Raw genomic sequence first — 24,973 nt, 5'->3', positions numbered from 1 at the left:
CCACTTTCTTCTACACGCCAACCTGTCTTATTTAAAAACTAAAGCGGACGGTCCCACCTTTCTTGCCCCGTCACACAGTCTGTCTCTCTTTCCGCTTCACACACGTACTACAGCACAATGAAATGTGGCCATTGGCCAAGAGAAACAAGCAGTAAGAGCTCCGTACAACCGAGCACCAGCTCACACCGTCACAGTGGAGCCCCTCTCTGCTGTCCCGATCCCCGGCCGAGACGCTCCTGCCTCCGTCAGGAGGCTGTTGATGTTCTGCATCTACACTAACCGGTACTGCACTGTATGTACAGTGTAGTACCGGCAATACCAGTGCATACAGTACAGCACCGGTACATACAGTAATACATGTTGTGCCTACTGCCCTCCACTCATTCTTCATCTAATGAAGTTGAACTTATGATAACATTTCTGTACTTAAACCGATAGAATTTCACTGAGTTGTAATACGGTATTTGCACACTGTTTTATTGGTGCTGTGCAGTACCTGAACTCCTTCGCTCTCTGATCACCTGTGCTTCAGTTATCACCTGCAGGCTCCTCTGAACTAACAGCGTCATTACATAACATTTCACATTAACATGTCCATATTCAGTTCACTCTGATCGGTTTCATGTTCTGTGATTATTTGAGGACTTGAGACTCGATAAAAATCTAAATTGATCATCTTCCTGTTATTATTTTTCTTAGCAGTCCAAGATGCACAAACATCAGTGACACGAAGTGCCGACACAAAATAAAAAGTGAGAATCACAAACACACCGGAAGAAGACAACTTAAACACTGTTGGGCGACAACGACATTTCTAAGTATTTCAGGCGGTTTCCTCCCTGCTTGAAACGAGTTATTGATTAAGATCGATCTTTCTGTATCGCTGATCTGAGGCGTGTCCGCGCGAGCCGCCATGTTCTTCCGTGACGTCACCAAACGGGAAGTGAACTCGCTGTTCTCCGTGGTTGCTGCCTGGCTTCGGTGCGGTAGGCTCGCGGACCAAAACAGCTCCTGGTCTCCTCTTCCTCCTCCTCTTCCTCCTCGCGGACCATGGACGGGTGAGCGCGGGGAAACCACCCCGAACGTTTCCCGACGTCTCCGCCGCTGTTTTGTCTTCCTTCCTGCCTCGCGTTTCCTTGGTGACTGAGCCGCACCTGCGCGAGCCCCTGGCGTCAATGCTTCGCTCATGTTCGTTGTTGTTTACTAGTTTACTGAATTTTTTCCCGCCGTCGCTCATCTCCTCTGTTCTCCGTTTTCGCGCTCCTCACGCGCTCTTAGACGCTCTTTTGTCACCTTTTCTGGTTTTGTTTTGGTTGAAAGTGTCGCGTGCGAGGAGTGACGATGCAACGGCGAGGTTTGATTGGCTGAAATCTCGCGATAACACATGTAAATCAAAACAGACTACAGAAGACGATTAGTTGAGATGATTAGTTTGATTTCCTGAATCTCTTCTTGTTTTGGTCTGTAAAACGTCTCAGTTTGTTGGCTGTTCGGGTGTTTATGTTTTGAATGTTAATTTAAAAAGCCAATATTTACGTCCTTAAATGTTACCAAAACACTGAAATGCCTTTAAACGGACATTTTTAGTCTCCGAAGTGATTCTCCGACATTTCCTTCAGTCTGACAGTCCAGACCTGATCAGGAGAAATGAATCAGCTCAGGTTTGGATTATTGATGAACTCTTTATCATCCGGTGGTGTCAGATTTTCTGTTCATCTCGAGCTTTGAAGACACGATGGGACACCAAACAATCAGGCAGAAACACACTGAGAAAAACGTTTAGTTGGACTCCTAAAACAAATTACTCATCTGAAGAGTTAAAGACAAATAATGGTGGAAGTAGAGCAGAAATATTCATGATAATCTCTTAAATGTCTAAATTATTTAGCAAACTAAACTGTAAACTGTAAACATCCCTTGGTGGTTTATTTCTTATTTGTACTTTTATTAGATTTGATTCTGAGTTTTTGATATTTTTTTTCCATTTAATTTACCTATTAGTTCCCTCTCACGCTGCATTACTATTCAAACCAGAAGGATCAAGTCCAGCTTTGGTTCAGGGTGCAGATCCAGTTCAGTCACATTTCTGCTTCTCTCTGCAGGAGTTTACTTCCTCGTCCGGCTGCAGCTCAGCGAACATGAGCACGTCCAACCTGTCCACAGGTGAGTCCTGCTTGCTTGTCTCTGACTCCACCTCCTGTCCCAGCAGACACTCAGTAGAAGTACTGGTGTTGCAGTACAGTGTGTAGTACCTGCTGTGTCAGCGGGTTGATCTTCCTGCTGGATGTTGCAGCTCATCTGAGTACGAAGTATAAAACAAAAACACTCAGGTAAAGTACTTGAGTAAAGTGACTTTGTGTGTTTAATTGCTGGACTTGTCTTTGTGTGTGTCCACAGTGGATGGCACTGACAGGCTGTGTGTTTCTGAGCGTGCTCAGTGCGTCCCGTCTCGGGTCCTTCACCTGCGTCAGCTTCCCGCTGACGTCTCTGAACAGGAAGTGCTCGCCCTGGCGCTTCCTTTCGGCAGAGTTAGTAAGCTGATCACGCTGAAGGCCAAAAACCAGGTGACTGCTAACCGCTATCTGCTATCAAACTGCAGGGTTTTCAGCTGTGCTGGATAAAACAAAGTGAAGACAGAGAGGAAGTGAAGACACTGAGGAGGACGGAGGACGTTTTGCTCCTGACGTCATTCAGTTTGTTTCTGCGTGAAAACTTGAGGATCCGCTGCTTGTGTGTTCCTGTTGAAATGTGTTTGTTGGTTATTAATGAAGTCAAAAGTAAAATAAACACAGTGTAAAACTGTTTTTATAAAATGTGAAGAATTTTTAACAGTCTAACACGCATTTAAAACTCTTTTTAATTTTAAAGCTTGAGGTTTGTAAAACTGAATTTGTAAAATCACGTATTTCTCAATGACACACAGTTTATTGTAGAATTCTCAACATTTTATTTTTATTGATGACATAATGAGGATGAGTCACCTTTAAGCACCACATCGGCCCGTTTTCATTTTTGATCAATAAATTTACAAATGAACAATATTTTTATTCACAGATTTTTCTAAAACTTCTGAATCAACAGCAAACGTCCTGACGTCTACAAACATAAAGTGCTAAATGTTGATGTTTTATTACATGCGTCTTATTTTTACTTACATTGTGTGTCATTTCATTTAAATAAGTTTATGTCTTAAATGTCACATGATATTTTGTTGTTTTTCTTTAGGGGTTTGTAGAAATGGCGTCAGAGGAAGCTGCCGTTACCATGGTGAACTACTACACCTCGGCCCCGCCCACCATCAGGAACCAACCAATCTTCATTCAGTATTCCACCCACCGTGAGCTCAAAACCGACAATCTGACCAATCAGGTGAGGAGCAGCAGCTGCCTCCCGTACACCTCACAACTTTACAAGCAGAATCTTTCAGATTTGTTTGTTTGTTTGTTTGTTGACAGAGAGCAACGCTGCAGGCCATCAGCACAGCAGCAGTGCATCCTGGGAACATGGCGTCAGGGGGAGAGGGGCGAGCCTTAGCTCCTGCTCAGAGTCCCGTCCTGAGAATCATCGTGGAGAATTTATTTTACCCGGTGACCCTGGAGGTCCTGCAGCAGGTCGGTATCCTACTGACGCTGACTCCTGGAAGTAGCCGGAGCCTCACTGGTGCATGTTTGTCCCTCTGGGGTAACCGTAGCTACAAGAGCTCTGTGTTTCCCTCGCAGCGCACAGACGCAGCATCACACTGCACCCTCAGACTCACAGTACTCGACGTGGACCCGAGGAACACGCAGATGTGCTTAGTTTTACCGTCTTCATGTCTGCAGGCTTTCAGTTTGTTTTCCTGTCTGGTTGTTGCTTTCAGATCTTCAGTAAGTTTGGCTCCGTGTTGAAGATCATCACGTTCACCAGGAACAATCAGTTTCAGGCTCTGCTGCAGTTCAGTGATGCTGTGCACGCTCAGCATGCTAAGGCTGTGAGTCCCGCACACGTACACGCACGCGGCGCGCGCGCGCACACACACACACACACACACAACATCCAGACCCTGACTGCTGATACCAATCACAGCTCTAGTGAGTGATTCATGAATCTGTGGTCCAATCAGATGGCAGCCGCCTGTCCTCCTGTCTTTCAGTCTCTGGACGGTCAGAACATCTATAATGGCTGCTGCACGCTGAGGATCGACTTCTCCAAGCTGAGCGCGCTCAACGTGAAGTACAACAATGACAAGAGCCGAGACTTCACCCGAGCAGACCTCCCCACAGGAGAGCTGGACCCCGCCGCGGCCTTCAGTAAGAGGGGCTCATGCTAATGCTAACTGAACATCCTGAACGTTTCACTCAGCGCGTCCTGCTCGATCATATGTGAGCATGTGCAGTTCTCAGCGGAGATGGGAAGGAAGTGGGAGGTCTCACTCTGTAGCTACTCTCATCATCAGCTTCAGCCCAAATGAATTGGTTAATTAATAAATTAATGCAGAATGTTATCGATGAGGACAAAGTGTTTATGTCCACGTTTGTCTCACACATGGACATAAACACTTTTGGACACAGCTGATTAGATCGGCTCCTAGTAGTCAAGTTCTGTTCCAGCAGGTAGCCAGGCCCCCAGTGCTCAGTCCAGGACGCTCCGTCCAGTGAGGCATCTGCACTTCTACATGTGACCAAATATGGATACTTCATACAGAGTTTATGTCGGTGCACGTCTCACACACATGTCGTCTCGGGGAATATCGTGTATGACGCTGGAGTGACTTCCTGGTTGGTCCTGATTGGACGTAACTGCAGATGATCTAACAGCGTGTGTGTGTGTGTGTTACAGGTGTAGCTCTCCCTCCGTACGGAGCGTCAGCTTTCCCGCCCACCTTCCATCAGCACACAGGTGAGATGCCGTCAGTGTTTTCTCTGCTGAGTCTGAGAGCGACGGCTGACCTGACGCTCAGGTTTCTTTCTCTCTTTGTGTTTGCGCTGGTTTGGGTCTCCTGTATGAAGTCTTCGTTCTGTGCTTCAGGACCCGCCGTCCTCTGAATGAAACTTTTGGATTTGATTGTCTTTCTGTTTTGTTTCACACGCTGAGTTAAATAAAATTTTATTGCTCACTTTGGGTCCCCCACATTCCGTGTTCATTTTAAATCGACGGTTTTGCCTTCAGGTCTGTCGATGGCGGCCGTCCCCGGCTCGTTGGTGTCTCCTCCTCGCGTCTCCCTGCAGGTGGCGCCTCCTGCTGTCCACTCTGTCCTGCTCGTGTCCAACCTGAACCCGGAGGTCAGAGGTCACAAACAGTCACACAGCAACTGACCAATCAGAGCGTTACACTCAGCTAACTTTATTAACACTGTTTGTCTCCGCAGTGCGTCTCCCCTCACTGCCTCTTCATCCTGTTTGGTAAGAAAATATTGATCATCAATACATCAGCTGCTGGTCATCAATATGAGACCAGAAACACTGAGTGCTCCTGGTTTACCTTCTGCATGCCAACAGACTTTCCTCAAGAAAGATCTTTACATTCTTTGTGCCGTCTTTGTGATCAGAAGTGAATCGTATTTGAAATGTGCCTGATTGTGTGTTTTTGTGTGTTTTCAGGAGTTTATGGGGACGTTCAGAGAGTGAAAATCCTCTTCAATAAGAAGGAAAACGCTCTCGTTCAGATGAGCGACGCCACTCAGGCTCAACTCGGTCTGACACGTTTATGTTTATTTATGACAAAATCTGAAACGTGTGAACTGTGTTTTCTGCTGTATAGAAATAAAAACTATTTGTTGACTCAAAAGTATGTAAACTAAAATTTGAGGTTGATGTTTCCTTTAGAAGGATGCTGACCTGCAGACAGTCAGAATCATTTTCTGTTTGATTTCTTTAAGATGTAAAATTTCATCAAGATTGTTATTTTGTTTGTATTTTTCTCCGGTGGCCCTGAAACATCTTCATCAAAACAGAAAGTTTTTACTTTTTTTTTTTCCTTTTCCTCCGGCAGCAATGAGTCACCTGAACGGCCAGCGTCTCCACGGTAACGTGATCCGGGTGATGCTGTCCAAACACCCGGTGGTGCAGCTGCCTCGTGGGGGGGCGGGGCAGGAAGAGCAGGCGCTGACTCGGGACTTCTCAGGCTCCGCCCTCCACCGCTTCAAAAAACCGGGATCCAAAAACTTTAACAACATCTTCCCTCCGTCGGCGACGCTGCACCTCTCCAACATCCCGTAAGATTTACGCTGTTTTACTGGAATCCGGTGCGTCGGCTGCTCGTTGATTCTGTGTGTCATTGGGATCATTGGCAGTCTGGTTTGAACTCTTCAGGTGGATCTTAATGTTGCGTTTGTCTTGCAGCTCCTCGGTCAGCGAAGACGACTTGAAGGACTTGTTCACCTCCAGCGGGTTCACGGTGAAGGCCTTCAAGTTCTTCCTGTGAGTAACACCAACAGTCTTTAAAACGTCTGAGGGATGTCGCCATGTTTAAACTTTGAGCTGGTACACGTCAGCAGATCCAGAGCCAGCCGGGCTTTGATGGCAACCGACCGCGCCGAACGCGGCCTCAGAGCACCGTCTGGTTTTTAACTCTTTTGCTTCCAAACCCACCACCAGAACCATCCAGGTGTGGACTGAGGAGGCTTCCTCAGCCCTACAGGACTGCTTTGAGCACACAGACTGGGGAGTGTTCAAAGCAGACGCCTGGACGAATACACGTCAGCTGTGTTGTCCTATGTTCACTTCTGTACTGATGCTGTCCTACCCACAAAGACAATCACGGTTTTTCCTAATCAAAAACCATGGGTGGACGGCACAGTGTGGCCCCTGCTAAAAGCCCGGGATGCAGCCTATAGGTCAGGAGATAGGCTGGCTTACAGCAGGGCCCGGAAAGAACTGAAAAAGGGCATCCAGCTGGCTAAACACAGGCACAAGCAGCGCATTGAGGAGCACTTCAATGACAACGATCCACGTAACATGTGGAAAGGCATCAGGACCATCACGGACTATAAGCGTAACGACCAGCAGGTCAGCCATGACCCGACCCTACCTGACACCTTAAACAGCTTCTTCGCACGCTTCGACTCTCCGAGCAGCAGAAGAACTGCTGACCTTCCTCAGCCAGAGGTGCAGCAGCAGCCTCTCGTCCTGCAGCTGCACCAAGTGACCTCCGCCTTGAGGAGGATCAACACCAACAAGGCTGCAGGTCCAGATAAGGTGTCAGGACGCACACTGAAGTCATGTGCTGACCAAGTGGCAGAAGTCTTCCTGGACATCTTCAACCTGTCCATACCGCTGTCCACGGTCCCTGTGTGCCTGAAGTCGTCCATCATTGTGCCTGTGCCCAAGAAATCAACCATCACCTGCCTCAACGACTACCGACCTGTCGCTCTGACCCCGGTCATCATGAAGTGCTTCGAGAGGATCCTCCTGAGATACATAAAGGACGCCATCCCCGTTGGCCTGGACAGTCTGCAGTTCGCCTACAGGGAGAACCGTTCTACGGAGGATGCCGTCTCGGGAGCACTTCACACGGCCCTGACTTACCTGCAGCATCCTAACACCTATGTTAGGATGCTATTTGTGGACTTCAGCTCGGCTTTTAACACTGTCCCCCCGGACATGTTGGCCCTGAAACTCCACAACCTGGGGTTGTCAGACTCACTCTGCTCCTGGATCAGGGACTTCCTCACCAACAGGCCCCAGGTGGTGAGGATAGGGGAGTCTACATCAGCCCCACTGATCGTCAACACTGGCACGCCGCAGGGTTGTGTACTCAGCCCTGCCTTATTCACACTGTACACACACGACTGCTCTGCTATCCACCCCACAAACATGGTCGTTAAGTTCGCGGACGACACCACTGTGGTGGGTCTCATATCTAACAATGATGAGACCCACTACAGAGATGAAGTCCAGAACCTGACACAGTGGTGTTCCAGGAACAACCTCATCCTGAACATCAGCAAGACCAAGGAGGTCATAGTGGACTACAGGAGGTCCAGGAAGACTGATCACGCTCCCGTCTGTATACTTGGGGAGGCGGTTGAACGGGTGGACAGCATTAAGTTCCTGGGCATCCACATCTCCTCTGACCTCTCCTGGTCAGTGAACACCTCACACCTGGAGAAAAAGGCCCAACAACGGCTCTTCTTTCTCAGGAAGTTGAAACGGACTGGACTGTCTACTCAGCTGCTCATGAACTTTTACAGAGCCACAATCGAAAGCATCTTGTGTCTCAGTGTCACTGTGTGGTATGGCAGTTGCACAGCACAGGACAGGAAGGACTTAGCCCGGGTGGTGAGGACAGCACAGGGGATTGTGGGCTGCAGTCTACCAGATCTGGACTCAGTTTACACTGCCCGAGTCCAGAAGAAGGCAAGACGCATTGCCACAGACCCCACCCACCCGGGCAACAAACTGTTTGTACCGCTTCCATCAGGAAGGCGGTACAGGAACATTAAAACCAGCACCAACAGACTCAGGGACAGCTTCTTCCCCAGAGCTGTTAAAGCAGTAACCCCCCTACAGTGAAACACTCACATCCCACCCCCCTACAGGACTTCACACACTGCATACACACACACAGCATACACATAGTCTGGCACAAAGTGCACTTTGTTTTTAGCTACCTCATTTTGTATTTTGTATTGTATATTTTTATATTTTTTCTTAAGTGTGCAATTTTAATTTTCTCTGACTATTTATAAGTGTGTTTTTAAGCTGAGAATCTGCACAAAATTTCGTTATGCTTGCATAATGACAATAAAGACTCTTGAATCTTGATTCTTGATTCCTGTCAGGCTCAGTTGGTTCAGGGATTCACGGGGCTCAGCGTTACGAAAGAAAGAACCTACCGCAACATTCTTGTAACGTTCATGATGATGTCACTTCCTCTGCTTCACAGGAAGGACAGGAAGATGGCTCTGATGCAGCTGGCGTCAGTGGAGGAAGCCATCGAGGCTCTGATCGCTCTGCATGACCACCAGCTGGACCACAACCAGCACCTCAGAGTCTCCTTCTCTAAGTCCACCATCTGAAGTCTGAGTCTCCAAGTCCACCATCAGACCTCAGAGCCTCCAACTCCACCATCTGACCTCCAAGTGTCCAAGTCCACCATCAGACCTTTGAGGTCTTTATCAGACCTTTGAGGTCTTTATCAGACCTTCGGCCTTCAGGGCTTCTGATTGGGCCGTGGTAGGAACGAATGGACCAATGGAACAGCCCTGACACCACTGAGCTTTCTGTGCCTACAAACATTGTGACGACGAGGGGGCGTTGCCATGGTTACAGAGCACATTCCTGAGCAGCCTGAGGACCCAGTAGCAATGCATTGTGGGCAGTGGAGTCCAGCAAGGAGCTGAAGTGAGTGAGACAAAAACATCTGCTTTTCCAAAATGTTGGAAAGATTTTATTTCTTACTTTATTTTTTTTATTTAAAGTTGCTCAGCATGAAAAACAAAATTTCTTGTAAATTGTCTGAAGTTATTTATTTAGAGATTTTCACTGTAACTTTCAGCAACAAACAGTTTTATTTTTTTCCTGTTTTAGTTTTAAAATTGAGTTGATTTTCCTGTTTTATTGTAAAATTTGAAATTCTAAACTGCCTTTTCATGAACAGAAATTCTTCAAATTTTGCGTATTTTCACTGATTTTCACAAACATGTTGAATCTTGCGTGCCTTTCCCATCGGCACTTCACGTTACCGTCTGACATCATGGCTGATTATTGATTATTATTATTGTTATTACTCTGGTAGAAAATTAGGTGGCTGCGATCTCAACCTTCTTCTGTGCCTTATTTTTCTGAATTATTTCGCTGTTTTTTTTTAATTCTTTTTATGTGGTGTTTGGGTGGAGTTTTGGTGGCGGGTGACGACGATGCGACTTTGGATTTTTTTTTTTTTTTCAATTCTTTCACTTAGTTAAAATAATTTTTTTATGTCGTATTGTTGATATATCTATATTTTTGGGGAAGGTTTTTTAAAATCATGAATGTATTTATACTGTTCAACATGAAATGCTTTCGACATCCCGCCCACCTGTCGTACCTGTGTGTGTGTGTGTATTTATACGTGTGTATAGATACTGTGTCTCTGTGTGTATGTGTGCATATCGAGCTGAGCTGTGATTGGTTGATTTTCAGATGTCCCTCCTTCTTTTTTTCTATTAAAATATATTTAATTTACTATCCAGCTCTTGTTTTTTTCTTTTATTTTTGCTCTGCCGTTAAAGAAACCCTGAGGTAGCTTTTCCTTCATTTTTATGTTTTATGTATAACATAATTTTAATATAATTTTCAGGATAAAAGCCACAAACAAACAGGAAACTTCACATATAAAGTGAGCGGCAGGCCCACTGTGACCCTGCCGGGGCTCCGTAGTTTTCTTTGTTACAGCAAACTGATTGCAGAATGATTCTTTTCATTTTTTAATTGGTAAAAAATTTGTTTTTTTGGAAAACTTTAAAAGATTTTTAAAAGAGTAAATTCAGTTATTCTGAAGCTTTGAATGAGAGTGAAGTCGACCCAAACCAAAGTTTGTGTGCCTTTCAATTGGAGCGACTCATTCTGCCATTATGACATCACTTCCTGTTTAAGTGGTTTTCCAAGCTGACTTTTTTTTAACCCGTGTTGTTACTGTGATGATGACTTACGTTTGAACGTGTGTTTTTCTTGTTTTCATGTCTTCATGTGTTTCGAGTGACCTGTTTCACGTGAAGTCGAAGTATTTTTAAATGATGACATCACATCCTCTTTCTGTGTGTCTCGCTGAACTGACCGTGTGACCTGTGGTGCGGTAATCAGTCAGTCAAAAGTAAGGCTCCACCTACACTTTGTGAAAGTTCCCAACATGCATTTCAAAAAAGGAAATGTTTTGCTTGTTCCTCCTGCTGATTGGCTGCGAGTAAAAAATGTTGAAAACGATTAGAAACTAAAGTGCGTCACATGATACGAGTCATCGGCAGCAGCTGTCGCGTCCTGCTACACGCTGCAGGTGTGCACTGGTGGTCATGTGACAGTCATCTGGGTCATGGCAGTTAAGGTACTCGAAGTGAAGGGAACTGGATTTCCTTTATGGTGCCGAAGACGTTTCACCTCTCATCTGAAAGGCTTCTTCAGCTCTGAGACTGACGTGGACGTCCAGGTGTGGACGTCCAGGCGTGGACATCCAGGTGTTTGGCCTCTGGTGGGAATTTTAGCCCCTAACGTCTTCGGCAACCTAAAAGGTATCCGGTTGCCTTCACTTCGAGCACTTCTACTACTTGTAAAATACTTCAGTTGTATACTTGTCCCACATTACATTACATGGTATATGTAACTGTAAGTATAATTACACATTAGAAGTACGTGGATACTTCCACAGCAGGGACAGGCATGTGTCTTTGACCTGCAGATAAATTTGTTTCAAATTAACTGTCAGATACTGTAATATCACGTGTACTGAATTCAACATATACATGTAATATCCTGTATATGTTGTATCATAACGTGCACCTGCAAGGTAACTGAATTTATCAAATAAATGAAGCAAAAAGTACAAATTTGCCTCCAAATGAGTGAAAAGTCACAGAAAATTTAAATACTTATGTGAAGTACAAACACCTCAAAATTGTACTTATGTATAGAGTAAATTGTACTCAGTTACATTTCACCTCATTATTCTAATTTTACTACAAATGTATATGGATTCCAAATATTGATTATTGATAATCAGGTATCCATCGGTCGATTCATAATACACACGTTCATAAGAACATGTACTTCACACTACGTGTACTGCAAAGTGCAGTACTGGAACATATAACATGACCAGTGTGACTTGTTTGGCTTGTGATGCTTGACAAGAACTCGAACACGTTATGATATTTGTTACCTGTGACATCAGACCCGAACCGTGACGTGTTGTGGTACTGAACGTGTGGCATGTATGTGAAACAAGTATTTTTACTTGTGACAGGAAGACATGAAAACACATAAAACTCTGTGAAATGTTGAAGTATTTGGACGCCCTTCAGACTTCGCTCACATCTGAATCTGAATGTTATCCACTTCAGATTTTTACCCAAATTCACTTTGAACTTCCTTTTTGTCCATTAACTCCTTTTGATGCACCCCAAAGTGTTTTTCTACCTGAATGAAGTACTTGTGTCTCTTTGTTGTTCTTATTGTATGAGATATTTTTAATATTGGACCAGTGCATGAAGGCTGGGGGGCCTTTTCCTGCGCTTCACTCATGTTGACTTTTATTTATTCTGAAATGTGACAGGAAGTTGTAGCATGAATAAATCAATCATCTGACAAGCTGTCTTTGGTTTCTGCAAGCCCCGCCCATTGTCCATCCTTCCAGCCAATGAGATTGTGGGACGTTTGAACTAACACACTTCAGGTCAGCTTTGAAAGGATAAAACTTTATTGTTCCTGTGGGGGACACAATCCTCAACTGTGATTGGTCAGTTTGCAGACTACAGCAGATAACTCTAAAAAACAACAACAATAAACAAGTCAGAATCCTACTGATCCTATTGGACGACAGCCACAGGGTTTGTCCGACTCAATGCTGATGTCATCATCCAAGTGCCTGTGGCTACGCTAACAGCTAAGAGCTAACAGCAATGCAACACAGCTTTAAAAAACACCCGTGATCTTTCTCTCACTCTCACACACACACACACACACACACACACACACACACTACAGTGTTTAGACTCTGGAGAACAAAGTTCAGAAATGTGGATTTTTTACTATTTTTTTGTTTTTAAGGTTTTGTGACTCAAGAAATGTTGGGACCGCTGAACAACACAGAATACTGGAATTAATTCAGTGCTGAATTCTGTTAACAAACTGTTTTTTGTGTCAGGAGGGGGTCAAAAATGTAACAAAAACCAAAACTAAAAAATATCAGGCCTAAGATGATTCAGCAAATCGTCTTTAATTCAATGGGCCAAGTTTTCTGTGGCAACTGGACTTTTCCTCGTTTCCACCTGGATGTCACATTACAGAAGCACATTCGCTTAAGAAAATAAATTAAGACTATTTTTTAAATCAAGACTCTTTCCTTTTAGTAATTATGAGCTACTTATTTTGTTAAGTACGAGAGAAACAGCTTTTCAATAAAACTTTTCCCTTAGAGTTATGATAACAATTTTCTAATCATAAAATAAAGCTGTTGTAATTGTGAGGTGAGTTTCACAACTACAAGATTCTGAATTCAAAAAGCTGAATTTCAAGAAAAAATTATTGTATAGAAATACAATAATTAGGTAACAACTCTGTTCAAATGAGACTAATGTCTTAATTCTGGGGACTTTTTCTTGCATATAAATATGAGATAATATTTGGTAAAGATTACAGACCTCATCTTCAGTCAGTTCGGCAGAATGCGCTCGCTTCTGATTGGCTGACTGTACGTTCTTTTGTTTTGTTGTAACTGAGATTCACTCAGCAGAGGGACAAACTGAGACGTCTTCCTGAAGACGGACAACACCACACTCAAGCGGTTTTGGTTCCAAGTTTGACCAGTCAGAAGAATTCAGAACCGTTCTGGATCCAGGAAGTCACTTTACTTCCTGGTTCCTCCAGTGAAGCTCCTGGAAACGATGACTCGTTTCCTGAAGAAAACAGGTTCTTTGGTGAGAAACCTTCCCGCGTGCGTCACGTCAGCTTTTATTTTTAGCTCCTTTTAGCTCCCAGTGTTGGATTGTGGTGGAAAATCGACTGATGGTGAACCGAAGCTCCACTGAACACGTGCCGCTGGAATATTCGTGTCCTGACAGGAATTTAACATCAGTGAATCCCAAGAAAAATATCTCAACCCTCTAAACTCAGTTGTATTCAAACTTCAAAATTTTACATCTCACGGTTTTCTGTTCATGTTCACTGATTTCACCTGCAGTTGTCTTCCATAGAAACACACTGACATCGACAGGTGAAGGAAAGGAAAAGCAGTCAGTCCGTCTGACTCCCCTCTCCTGATTGGTCAATTAGTTTTCTCTCTTTTCAGAGACCGATCGATCATCTGTGATCAAAGATATTCAGTGCGATGCATCACTCCTTCCTGTTTGTTTGTTCCTTCTTTTGTTTTTTCTTTCTTTCTTTCTTCCTTCCATCCTGCGCTCTCATTGGTTTGTTCTGGCATCATTAGATGTAGCACCAAAAGGAACATAAATAGTTAAAACACACACACACACACACACACACACACACACACACACACACTCTCTCTTCAGTTTTTCTCATTAAAAAAATTGACATCAGTCTCTTCCTCTCATCTCCTCCTCTTCACCAGGAGGATGAGGATGCTGTGGCAGTCGGTTTCCATGGTAACTAGACATCCAAGATCTCCTCTGCGGTGCCGCCACAGCGCAGTCGATACCGTCCGGTCCTCCAGCTGATAGTCGGATCCCACAGAGCCGACAGGAAGATCTGCACCGCCATGGACTCTCTGATGAACCAGGCCACCGCAAAGTCCAGCTTAGAGAAGCACAGCGGACCGCCCTGCAAGATCACCAATCAATCAATCAATCACTGTTTTCTAATTTAGCAAATAAAAATGCAAGCACCTATAGCAAACACTCCAGCATGGCGCACACGTCTAAAATTAAAACCTCTCATTCAGGATGAAAACCCTGACACAGCAACAGCACAGGTGTGTTTGACTCAGGTGTGTCAGAAACTCAACTGCCAAACTGCTGGCTTGTCAAATTAAAAGCATAGGTTGACCGTGGGTACCTGAACTCCAGTCAGCTGGATGTAGTCGGATATAAACCAGGCGAGACAGTGACACATGAAGAAGACCATCATGTCCCACCTGCAGGGGGCGCGCGCACACACACACAAACACACACACAGTAAAAATGGTAAGTGACTTCAGGAGTGAACGTGATGCCATCAGTGAAAGACCAGATGTTTTCCATGTGCACACAAACACATCAGAGCCTGATCAGCTCAGTTCAGATCTTCCATCGGTTTGATGTTTAAGTACAAACTGTGTCTCACTGTGAACCACCAGGTGAAGCAACAAGGTGACGTTTTTGTCGTCGACATGAAGACAGAAAACTGAAACACATCAAGCTCCTGACGCGACTTGCAGCTACAGCATCACAACCTGCTGCTGCCTCTCTGATTGGCTGTGTACCTGAACACGTGATGAGCGGCCCAGCCGATGATGAGGCTGGCCAGGAAGCACTCGGAGATGGGCTCCAGCACGGTGCCAGGAAGCATGTTGATCCTCAGCTTCGTCCACCTGAGGTCGATCAGAAAGAGTTAACGGTGAGAACTACAGCAGGATGGAAAGTCCACTGCCGAGAACCAAACGAAGCTACAGACAGCTACAGTCTGTGAGCCTTCACACACGGACACACAGAGACGTGTTTCATCAGCTGCTGGAATGATTAAACTTAATTATTTTAGGAAACACGTTTCTACATGTACAAGATGAAGCAATGAGACAAAAAGTCTAATCTGACAACACAAACAGGATCAGACGTCAGTGCAGACTGGGACAGCTGGATGGTAGGCGAGGTCGATTCTACAAACAACCAATCACAGGAACAGTTCTCATGTCACCTGATCATGCGGGACTGGAACTGGCCAATGGAGTACGACCCAGAATTCTGTAGCGCCACCTGGGTCGCCATGGAGAACTTCCAGCCTCTGATGAGACAGACAGACACACAGAGATGATCAGTTTTATTTAACTTTTGAAACATTTTCCCAAACTTCTTCAAAGACAAAAACAAAGTCATCTGATGTTAACATGCCAACCTGTCTGCGATGGCTTTAGCCATGAAGTAATCCTCAGCGATGTACTGAGCGAAGGCAACCAATCCGCCGGCTTGATCCAACACGTCCTTCCTCATCAGACACGACATCCCCGTCACGCACTTTATCCCCGTCACGTTCGCAGAGATGTAGGAGCGAGGGTGGGACGTCCCGAAATACACCTGACAACAGGGTAGCATCTGTTAGCACCAGCAAAGCTAAAAAACACCACAAAAGGCTAGGAGGGACGTGGGAACAAAGTTAGCATTAGATGCTTCAACAGCAAAAGTGTTTGAGAAAACTATCATGTGTTAGCATCCAACAGCTAATTAGTGAGCCTAATTAAAAACATTAACATTTATCTGGAATAGCAAGAAAACATTTGAGTCACGTTAGCTTCAGAGGCTAGTGCTAATAGCTTGGGAAGACATCATTTAACCGACTTAGCATGCTGCTAGTTTGTTCGCCGCACCTGCTCTAATGTGGCAGCGAAGCCTTGGCGATCTGCAACATATGGCAACCCATGGACCAATCCCACCTTCTCTGTCATCTGATTGGTCAGATCTGTCAGGGTGTCAGGTTTCACTGCCACACAAACACACAGAAAGTTAGCATCAACAGTTTATCTGTCAGCCAGAAACAAAGACAAGAAGTTCACCGACCTCTGATGCCGCTGTCACAGATCCAGACCAGGCCGTACTTAGCTCCTTCGTAGCCTGGCATCAGGTTGTTGATCTTAGGGTTAATTCCAACTTTCTTCCCCCCTGACAACCAAAGAACAACATGCTAACATTAATTGCTAATGAACGACTTAAAAAAGTGAGTTATGCATCATTAAATGAAGTAAGAACAGAACTAACAGTACAAAACTAGAAATAAACAACACAAGTCTTTGCTCACCGATGAATAATCGAGCGTCTACGTTGGGATATTTGCCCAGCAACTTTTTACAGACGTCAACAGCTGGATCATCTTGGTCCTGAATGCAGAGTAAGATCTCATACTGCAAAACAAAAAGGTTAAAATGACTGTGAACAGACCAGCCTCAGTCACACTGTCGCTTAGGGACAGTCACATGATAAACATGAAGGGAACTCATTGGTTGAAAGGGGCAGTCACATGGTACACTGACTGGTCGACAGTCGGCGAACAAAAAGAAAAAGTCAGATGACAAATGGCAGTCTGACTGATGTCTGAGGCAGGAGGAGGAGCTCTTGGATGGAGGCGGACAGAAGGAGGTGGGGCAGGGGGCTGGTGGACAGTCGGATGGTTGTTGGTGCAAAGAAATGTTAGTCTGGGCCAGTTAAGATGGTAATGAGGCATCGTTAGCTGGGTGTTAGCTAGTGTTAGTTAGTAGTTAGCGTCACCTTGGGGTAATCCAGGGTAAAGAACGTCTCCAGGTTGGAGATCAGGTTGGGGTCGATGCCCTTCAGCGGCTTTAGCAGAGAAACTCCAGCCAGCTGCACAAATGGCTGTTTGACCTCTGATCTTTTCTTGTGGAGGTGGAGACGCCTGAAAGAGACGGAGAGGTCGGAGGTCAACAGGAAGACACCAAGCGTTCATCCCTCAGCGACAGTACAGCAGCGAGACGGGAACCTTTCCTCGGTCTCAGTTTTCTAATCCACATTTCAATTGCATTTGTGTCACGCGACTCCTCAGCAGGCAGACAGGACTGAAACGCACAGCATCAAAGTAATTGTTTTCAGAAAGCTGCTTAAAACAAACCAAATGAGTAAACCAAGTCTTTGCTGCATACAGAAGAAGATCCTGACTGTGGAAGAGTGAAACACACATGTGATCATTTCATGTTTTCTCTGGCACGTGGTCGAACTGCGGCAGAACGCCGGATGATGTGATGACGGGACGAACGTGAGCAGAAAGACAGCAGTCAGATGGTTACGAGACTGTGGCGTCCCTCTGGGCTTCAGTTAAAGACACACGAGCTCCACTCGCCGTCCATGAGCTTTCTGTGGCACCAGAGAACATAATAACAAGAATAATAATAATAATAATAATAATAATAATAATAATAATGTTGAGGATCGCAGCTTCTGTGAGTGTCGGATCTGTTTGAAAACTTGTTCTTGAAGTCTGCAAACCAACTCTCCAGCATTTCAGTTTAGTTAAGAGACCCAAAGGAATTACATAAAGTCTGCATCTCTTCAGCAGTCAGTACTGGAAAGACCAGGAGGGTTTCTGAGTGTCCCAGATTCTTTTGAAAATCCTGTAATCTTTTAAAGTCCTCCAGCGAATTACATAAAAGAAACTTAGAATCCTGGACAGAAATTCAGGTGCAGATTGACAGAGAGCATAAAGTTTTATTCTTACGACCCTTCAGGAGCTCCGCGACCCGCAGGCCACATTCACTCCAACGTGTTTGGAGCAATTAAACATGTGTTGAAATCAGACTTTCAAAACGTTTCAAAATCCTTCAGGGCATTTTGGGAGTCACGCCTACCACAGCAATTGGGAAAGAGTCCGTGGGAAAACCCAGATTCTCCACAAGCCTCAGCCCTCCTGAACCACACATCACCAAACCATCCTCACAAAATCTGTCGCTTTTGAGCGATTTAGCCTGAGATTCATTCAAAACATTCACATTTAGGAGATTAGGTGCCACTACGTGAATCTGCTTAAAGCCGAAATGAAGAGCGATTACCAAATCATCCTTCAAAGCCTCATTTAATCGCAAAGTTTCGAAATGTAATCAAGCATAAACAGGAAATTCATGCAGCTAACGCTAACGACCGCAGCCGAGTTGGACATTCAAGTGATTTCAGCGAAGAAATAATCCCGTCCCAGTTCTGTTATAAACTGTTCCAATCGGTAGGAAATCAATTACGAATTTAATTTCCCAGAAGTTACACGGATCCCCGCGTTAACAGAATGAACTGGCAGAGCTAACCGGCTAGCGGTTACCAGGAAAACGCCCATCAGAAACCCGTTGAGACACGGATGTTTGTTCGGCCGTCACGCAGTCAGAAACCCGCTGAGAAACTCACTTTGTGTTGTGTTTGCGTTTAACCACGTACGACACAAATCTATTAGAATAAAACACAGAAACAGAGCCGGAAACACGCGTCACGTTGCTACATTTAGCTACGCCGAGTTAGCCTAGCTTAGCGGCTGACTTACACATAAATGATGGACATGAAGTGCATGAGCCACAGGACGAAGAACAGGATGAAGCCGAAAACGGCGAATCCCTGCATGGCGAGCTCCAGCAGAGCCATGGCGGTCAGGGGGGCTGCCGGGCTGTGGACCACAGAGGCCTGTCGGAGGAGCGGAGCGTCAGGGTCCGACCAGCTTGGCTTCTTCAGACGAATGATTCGGCCTCCAGCTGACAGCGGGGGGAGGGGGTCAGGAGCCAGTCCGTGTCAGGAGCTCCGGCGACAGGGACACAGACGCCGGCTGCGGCCTGGTGCTGCTGGGATCTGGGACACGGTGCGAGCTTCACGGGTTCGAGAGTCACCAGACCTGCAGACGGATCAGCTGACTAACCAAGAGGGGCAGCGGCAGGAACGGGACTCTGTGTAGGAACAGCGAGGACGCCACTTCCGGACAAGTTCAAAATAAAAGCTTCATTGAAAACAGTTTGTGTCCGTCGCAACAGCATTTTAATTCAGGAGAGTTAGAGGACAACATGAACAAATATGAATATAGTTTATAGTACTCCTGGGGATCGAATTCACACACTTATATCATTAAACTATTTTTATCTATAATTTTTTGAGAGAAATATGAGCTGCAACACATTCTCTTACTCGCTGCCTGCTTCACGTGACAAACACAGGAAGTTGAGACGTTGAGGCAGATGTTTGATGGACAGCGCAGACCTGAAACCTGAGGAGCACCTGTTAACCACATGACCTTCTCCATACGTCCACCTGTTTATTTAGCCAATGAAATGGACATCTCCTAACTCTGATGTTTAGCTAACTCTGGATAAGCGAATCTTCCCATGACCTTTTTTTTAAATGTGTTCTTCTGCATGTGTTTGTTTTTTTGTACTGTTCCTGCTAAGAAAAAACTGACAAAAATATATTTTTTAAAAAACCAAACACATGAATGACATCTTGTTACAGCAGAATGAAGTGAGCTTGATGTTTAGCAGCTGCAGTCTGATGATGTTCTGTCTCACTCTGCATCAGGAGTACTTTTACTTTTAGTACTTTAAGTATATTTTGGTGCTTACACTTATGTCCTTGTACTTGAGTAAATCTTAGTAAGTACTTCTACAGTGTGGTATTAGTACTTTAGTTCTCTTCTGGGCGCTGAATCAAACCACACACACGCTGAAACATGCCAGCTCATTGGTTCACTGTTTATTTCCAGCAGGGTCACATGTTCTCTGTAAGCGATGTGATTGGACGAGCAGCCCAGGGACACTCTGCGTTCTCCTTCCAGCTGGAGTCCTGGGTGTCGTACACTTCCTGTCGACCAATAATCAAACATGATGATCAGTGAGTCACCAGCAGTCGCCGCAGATGTTCTGAGGCTCGTTACCTTCTTCCAGATGGGGATTTTGGCCTTCAGCTGCTCGACGCAGTGCTGGATCGCCTGCTGGCCGTCACGGCGATGAGGAGAGGAGATCGCCATGGCAACGCTGGCCTCACCCACAGCCACCCACCTGAGGGAGGAGGTTCACAGGTGAGTTTGACTTCCATGAAACTTTTTATCTGATCTGTCATCACATTCATCAGAAGGAAAAGATCGACTGGTTTTAGGCCATGAAGCAAAGTTCACCGTTTTCACTTCTGACATTTTGTACATGTCCTCCTGTTATCTCACATAATTCAACTGGACAAGGACTGACGAGAAAAGACAATAAATGTCTCCACTTGTCGATCAGAGACGATTTGGAGTAAAGTTTAAAACGTCGACAGGGCTCCTTAAACCAGCACTTTACACCAGTTAGCGTTAGCTCTTAGCATTGGCCTCTGACCCCAGCCGGTGGTGGACACAGATGTGCGTCACGGTTGGCCAGCGCGCTCTGATGTCAGCACACAGCTTGGTGAACTCTGATTGGGCCATGAGTTCATATGCCTCATACTCCAGACCAATCACCTTCCTGCCTTCCACCACGTCCTCACGGGTCGTACCTGCACACACACGCGCGCACATACATGTTAAGTATTTGAATACGTTTAAAAAGGAAAACAGTTCAAAGTTCACATCTTAATCATGATATTTAAACAGTAATAATATTTCCGTTGCTGGAAATGAATAAAACATGAACCTATAAAAACTGAAATGGCTCCACAGGAGGAGCTGCTGACGGCGTTGACCACTTCCTGTACAGACAGCCAATCACGGCTCAGCTTAAAGACGTCTCTCTGATCCTCCAACTCACTCATCTCTGAGAAAAAACATCAGCAGAAAATTAAAGTTCACACTAGTGAGATCAGTCGTGTTATACTTATTTCTTTTTTTATTATGATTATGATTCAAATCAATCACTACTCACCGTCTGTGTTTATCCTCCGCTGAGAGGCGGCACCACGGCGACCTCGTCCCCGTCAGCCAGAGTCACCACCTGGTCGCCAATGGCAACGTACTGCTGACGCACCGCCAAGACCACCTGATCCTGCAGCACGGAGAGTCTACACACAAATGCACACGCGCGCACACACAGCTGGTTACGGGTTTTTTCTGTATTGTTTTGTTTGTTGAGTTGCTGTGAAGGAAACTTTGAGAGATTTGACAAAAATCTGTTTATCAACTTCAAGATGAACACAACAAAACACAAAGTCGGTTTCACAGAACAGATTACAACTTGCTGTCTTGACGTGAAGTCAAAACATCCCTGATAAGAGCGCTGCCATCTTGTTTCGATGATGTCATTTGGAGCCAGAGTCTGTGCAGTAGTGATTGGAAGGATTTAAGAATGATATTGACGTCAATTGTTCTTTTTTGTTCTACACAACCCGAAACGGTGGCCCACCTATTTGGCTTTGTACCTACACAAACAGACTGTGGAAAATTTATCAAAATGTATCTCTGATAAGTTGCATATGAACTTTAAACTGTATTATGAACATGATATTTTTGGATTTCCCTCGGATAACAAGCAAGATCCAGATAAGCTTTTTATTATTAATCTGTTATAAGCCTATTTTTTGAGCTTTGAATTGTATCTGCAGTCCCTTACCCCACTTGAAAATAAGAAAGCTTCAAAAACAAAGAGTATATGTGAAAAATTTAGTATTGGTATGTAATATGTAATCAGCTGTCATTTTGTTACTTATCTTTAGTTTCTGTTAGTTATTTTTACTTAGTTTTGTTTGGTTATTAATATTTATTCCCCCTGGCCTTTTCTGTTCCTTTGCCAACTGTATTGTTATCATCTTGTAGCAATTGTATGTTTTTTTTTATGTTCTAATAAAGAAAAAAAAGTAGTGATCAGAAGGTGGAGCCGCAGTATCGAGTTCCCGCCAACACACCTGTCTGAGCCAATCAGGAACAGCGCTCAGCGGTCAGTCGTGATGTTTCAGCCCATCTTTATGGCCACAAATAACGAATTAAAACCAAACTGATCAGAGAAATGAACCCTTGAATAAACATCAGTGTGATAAAAACTACCTTAAAGGACAGAAACCATCTTTGTGAAAAATTGACATGTACTTTTTATAATTTGTTTATAGTTTGGCTCATGTCCCATCTGCTAACATGGAAGGGGAGGAGTTAATAAGCTGTACTGCAGCCAGCCACCAGGGGGCAGTGCAGGTGTTTGAGGAGCTCTCAGGTCAGACATCTTTAAATACAGTCAACTGGTCACAGAGATGACAGTAAACACATCACACCTCGGATGGCGCTGCAGCAACAGACTCCAAAGGTCCTGGCTGCTGATTGGTGTCGGCACGGCAACAATCGTTTCCTCCTTCACTCCGGTCAGCTCCACGCTCTTAGCGAAGTACAACACAAACACCTGAAGAAGACCGACAGAACAAATATGTTTTTATACTTCATGTAATCTTGTGTTTCACAGACAAATACAAGAGAAATTTACAGTAAATGTTGAATTTTTATTTTTAAATAATGAAATAAAATAAAGACAATTCAGATCCAAATTTCAAGTCTAAAATTTGGAACGTTGAAGTTCAGATATCAAAATTCAAAATGAAAAATTCAAGCATCATAATCGTCATCCTACATGGAGTCTCAGAGTCTTCTGATGTAACGATGAACTGATGCATCGAGTTTCTGTTCCGTCACCTGAACGTGTTGGGCTTTAATGTGTTTTCACTGCCCCTGCGGTCAGTCACACCTGAAGGATGAACCAGTCAGGGTTTGGTTAAGTGTAGTCACACAGTGTGACGTGTGTCACGCGTTGGTCACACGTCACACAGTGTAACGTGTGACTAAACCAAACTACTTAGTCTGTGTGATTAACTCAGTCAAGGAACGACAACACGTTCAATTCAATTCTAAACTTTGTAAAACAGGAAGTCGTGGACTGCAGCCTGCGCGGTACACCCGGCCGGTCCCGCAGTGACACACCTGACTGACATCAGGAGGTCTAAAGGTGATGCGCCTCCTCGTGCCTCTCACGAGACATCGACTCACCGTGTTTAATGTCCTCCAACATAAAATTATAACATTTCCTGCCCTTACAATATAATATTTCAGTAAAAAATGAAAAGTAATTGATTATATGTAATGATGATCTGACTTCGGCGTTCACAATACTGATCAATATGCATGTAAACTTGCTTTTAATAACGTTTATCTGCTTTTAATGGTTGGAGTCTCATGTTCGTCGACACCGTTAAATTCAAAGGAAATGTCAACGGAGTCTGGGGTGGACTTCACTGAAACACGTTTAGATCCTGAGAAGAATGTTACAAACTGAGAAAACGAAAACGACGCATTTGTTACAGAGGTGTGTTTGTTTATTTGTCTGCCTGTTTGTTTGTTTACATGCAGAAGCTTCGAGAAACTCACCTGCGCAGTCATGAAGAAGGTGACAGATTAGAGACATCCGAACAAACTGTTTACTCTGACTATGTGACGTCACTTCCTGCTCTGCTGCTATTGGCTTCTTCTTCTTTTGCTTCTTCTTCTTCTTCTTCCGGCACCCTTTGTCTTATTTTTTATTATTATTTATTTAATTAAATTTACACAAGACAGGGACAATTGAACAAAATTTAAAAGACAAGACATATTAAAAATCAGATAAGAATAAATAAAAAATAAAGGCAAAAGTAAAATAAAGAAAAAAGACACAAAGACATTAGAAGAGCAAGGATCGAGACCGTCAGTTTGTCCTGCAGACCAAGTACCTTTTAGATTTTATTTTTTATTTTAAACAACAACAGCATTAAACACATTTTATTTTTAAAGAACAGTTTACAAAACAATTAGGACTAAACACCCTCAACCAGAGCCCAGTTTGCTCCTGTCAGCTTGAATCACATAAAGTAAATCTCGAGGACTGTGTACTTCCACCTTCGTAACATTGCAAAAATCAGGCGTGTCCTTTCCTTAGATGCTGCTGAGAAGCTCATCCATGCTTTTGTTACCTCCAGGCTGGATTACTGTTGCTGGATCCAGAACCCTCTCCATGGTCCTGCCTGGATCCTGCTGCTCCTGCTCTGCACTGTTCTCTCTATCTCCCTTTCTCTCCATCTCCCTGTCTCTCTTCTCCTCCATCTCCCTGTCTCTCCTCTCCCCCTCTCATTTCTCTCCCCCCTCTTCTGTCTCTCCTCTTCCCCTCTCCTGTCTCTTCTCCCCCCTCTCTTGTCCCTCCGCTTTTCGTCTCCACTGTGGCCGAATGCTGACTCAGTGTGGGGTTTTGTCCTGGGACCTGATTCTCTATGACTCTCTTTTTTTGAATGTGTTGTTTACATACCTGTGAAGTGTCTTGAGATAACTCTATTATGAATTGGCACGTTAAATAAAATTGAACTGAATCTTTTCATGTCCATGAACTTTCTGTATGTTCACACACACCTGATGTCCGTTTCCCTGCAATGTGGACGCTTCAGCTTCCTCCTTTCTGACTTATCCTGAACTGAACTGTCTTCCTCCTGAACACCTGATCCCAGAGCTCCTGACTGGTTGTGTCAGTGGAAACAACTCTGGTAAATTACGGTCTGTTTAATCATCAAACACACTCACCAAATCTGCATTTTAGTTTCTGACCTGCAGAAAGTGAAAGTGAAAACATCTGAGTCGCTTTCTGTTGACGAGCAGATCTTCCCAAACTGCTGAGCTGCAGATGGCAGTTCAATTTAGCAATTCAGATTTAGTGA

At 44.5% G+C, this 24,973-nt stretch overlaps 3 protein-coding genes and 1 pseudogene across 4 annotated transcripts; 1 reads left to right on the top strand and 3 right to left on the bottom strand.

Annotated features, from left to right (window-relative positions):
- Positions 1 to 141: 141 nt before the first annotated feature.
- On the bottom strand, positions 142 to 19,872 carry ugcg (UDP-glucose ceramide glucosyltransferase). 2 transcript variants are annotated; one of them, XM_046374919.1, is made up of 11 exons: positions 18,855 to 19,872; positions 17,087 to 17,231; positions 16,620 to 16,722; positions 16,382 to 16,483; positions 16,192 to 16,304; positions 15,723 to 15,901; positions 15,525 to 15,611; positions 15,094 to 15,201; positions 14,688 to 14,766; positions 14,543 to 14,550; positions 142 to 778 (listed from the first exon to the last, which is right to left on the bottom strand). In XM_046374919.1, exons 1-11 carry the CDS (start codon positions 18,950 to 18,952, stop codon positions 760 to 762), a joined length of 1,041 nt encoding a protein of 346 aa, XP_046230875.1. In that variant the 5' UTR covers positions 18,953 to 19,872; the 3' UTR covers positions 142 to 759. The 2 variants fall into 2 exon arrangements, with proteins under 2 accessions (XP_046230875.1, XP_046230874.1); XM_046374918.1 differs by lacking the exons at positions 142 to 778; positions 14,543 to 14,550 and adding an exon at positions 12,347 to 14,453.
- LOC124051495 lies at positions 678 to 10,143 on the top strand (annotated as a pseudogene).
- A 150-nt stretch (positions 19,873 to 20,022) lies between the features above and the next one.
- LOC124051500 (molybdopterin synthase catalytic subunit) lies at positions 20,023 to 21,078 on the bottom strand. Its single transcript, XM_046374926.1, has 4 exons — positions 20,959 to 21,078; positions 20,665 to 20,821; positions 20,226 to 20,349; positions 20,023 to 20,152 (listed from the first exon to the last, which is right to left on the bottom strand). Exons 1-4 carry the CDS (start codon positions 21,074 to 21,076, stop codon positions 20,060 to 20,062), a joined length of 492 nt encoding a protein of 163 aa, XP_046230882.1. The 5' UTR covers positions 21,077 to 21,078; the 3' UTR covers positions 20,023 to 20,059.
- Positions 21,079 to 21,186: 108 nt separating this feature from the next.
- LOC124051503 (molybdopterin synthase sulfur carrier subunit) lies at positions 21,187 to 23,811 on the bottom strand. Its single transcript, XM_046374928.1, has 3 exons — positions 23,664 to 23,811; positions 22,523 to 22,647; positions 21,187 to 21,322 (listed from the first exon to the last, which is right to left on the bottom strand). The coding sequence occupies exons 1-3, from the start codon at positions 23,673 to 23,675 to the stop codon at positions 21,196 to 21,198; spliced, it is 264 nt and encodes an 87-aa protein (XP_046230884.1). The 5' UTR covers positions 23,676 to 23,811; the 3' UTR covers positions 21,187 to 21,195.
- Positions 23,812 to 24,973: the final 1,162 nt, after the last annotated feature.

The sequence above is a fragment of the Scatophagus argus genome, chromosome 20 (genome assembly GCF_020382885.2).
Source record: "Scatophagus argus isolate fScaArg1 chromosome 20, fScaArg1.pri, whole genome shotgun sequence".
NCBI lineage: Eukaryota > Metazoa > Chordata > Actinopteri > Scatophagidae > Scatophagus > Scatophagus argus.
Note: the sequence above shows the minus strand (reverse complement) of the source record. Positions and strands in the feature narration are given on the sequence as shown.

Bases quoted from the DNA above. Each gene is read 5' to 3' on its own strand.
- ugcg (XM_046374918.1), bottom strand. From the start codon at position 18,952: ATGGCTCTGCTGGAGCTCGCCATGCAGGGATTCGCCGTTTTCGGCTTC. The intron at 16,723-17,086 runs GTGACGCTAACT...TTTGTTTTGCAG, and splicing joins TTACCCTGGATTACCCCAAG to TATGAGATCTTACTCTGCAT. The intron at 15,202-15,524 runs GTGACATGAGAA...GATCGACCTCAG, and splicing joins TTCCAGTCCCGCATGATCAG to GTGGACGAAGCTGAGGATCA.
- LOC124051500 (XM_046374926.1), bottom strand. From the start codon at position 21,076: ATGAGTGAGTTGGAGGATCAGAGAGACGTCTTTAAGCTGAGCCGTGAT. The intron at 20,350-20,664 runs GTCAGAGGCCAA...CTCCTCCCTCAG, and splicing joins TGTGTCCACCACCGGCTGGG to GTGGGTGGCTGTGGGTGAGG. The intron at 20,153-20,225 runs GTAACGAGCCTC...ATTGGTCGACAG, and splicing joins AAATCCCCATCTGGAAGAAG to GAAGTGTACGACACCCAGGA.
- LOC124051503 (XM_046374928.1), bottom strand. The intron at 21,323-22,522 runs GTGTGATGTGTT...ATTTGTGTGTAG, and splicing joins TTGCTGCAGCGCCATCCGAG to ACTCTCCGTGCTGCAGGATC.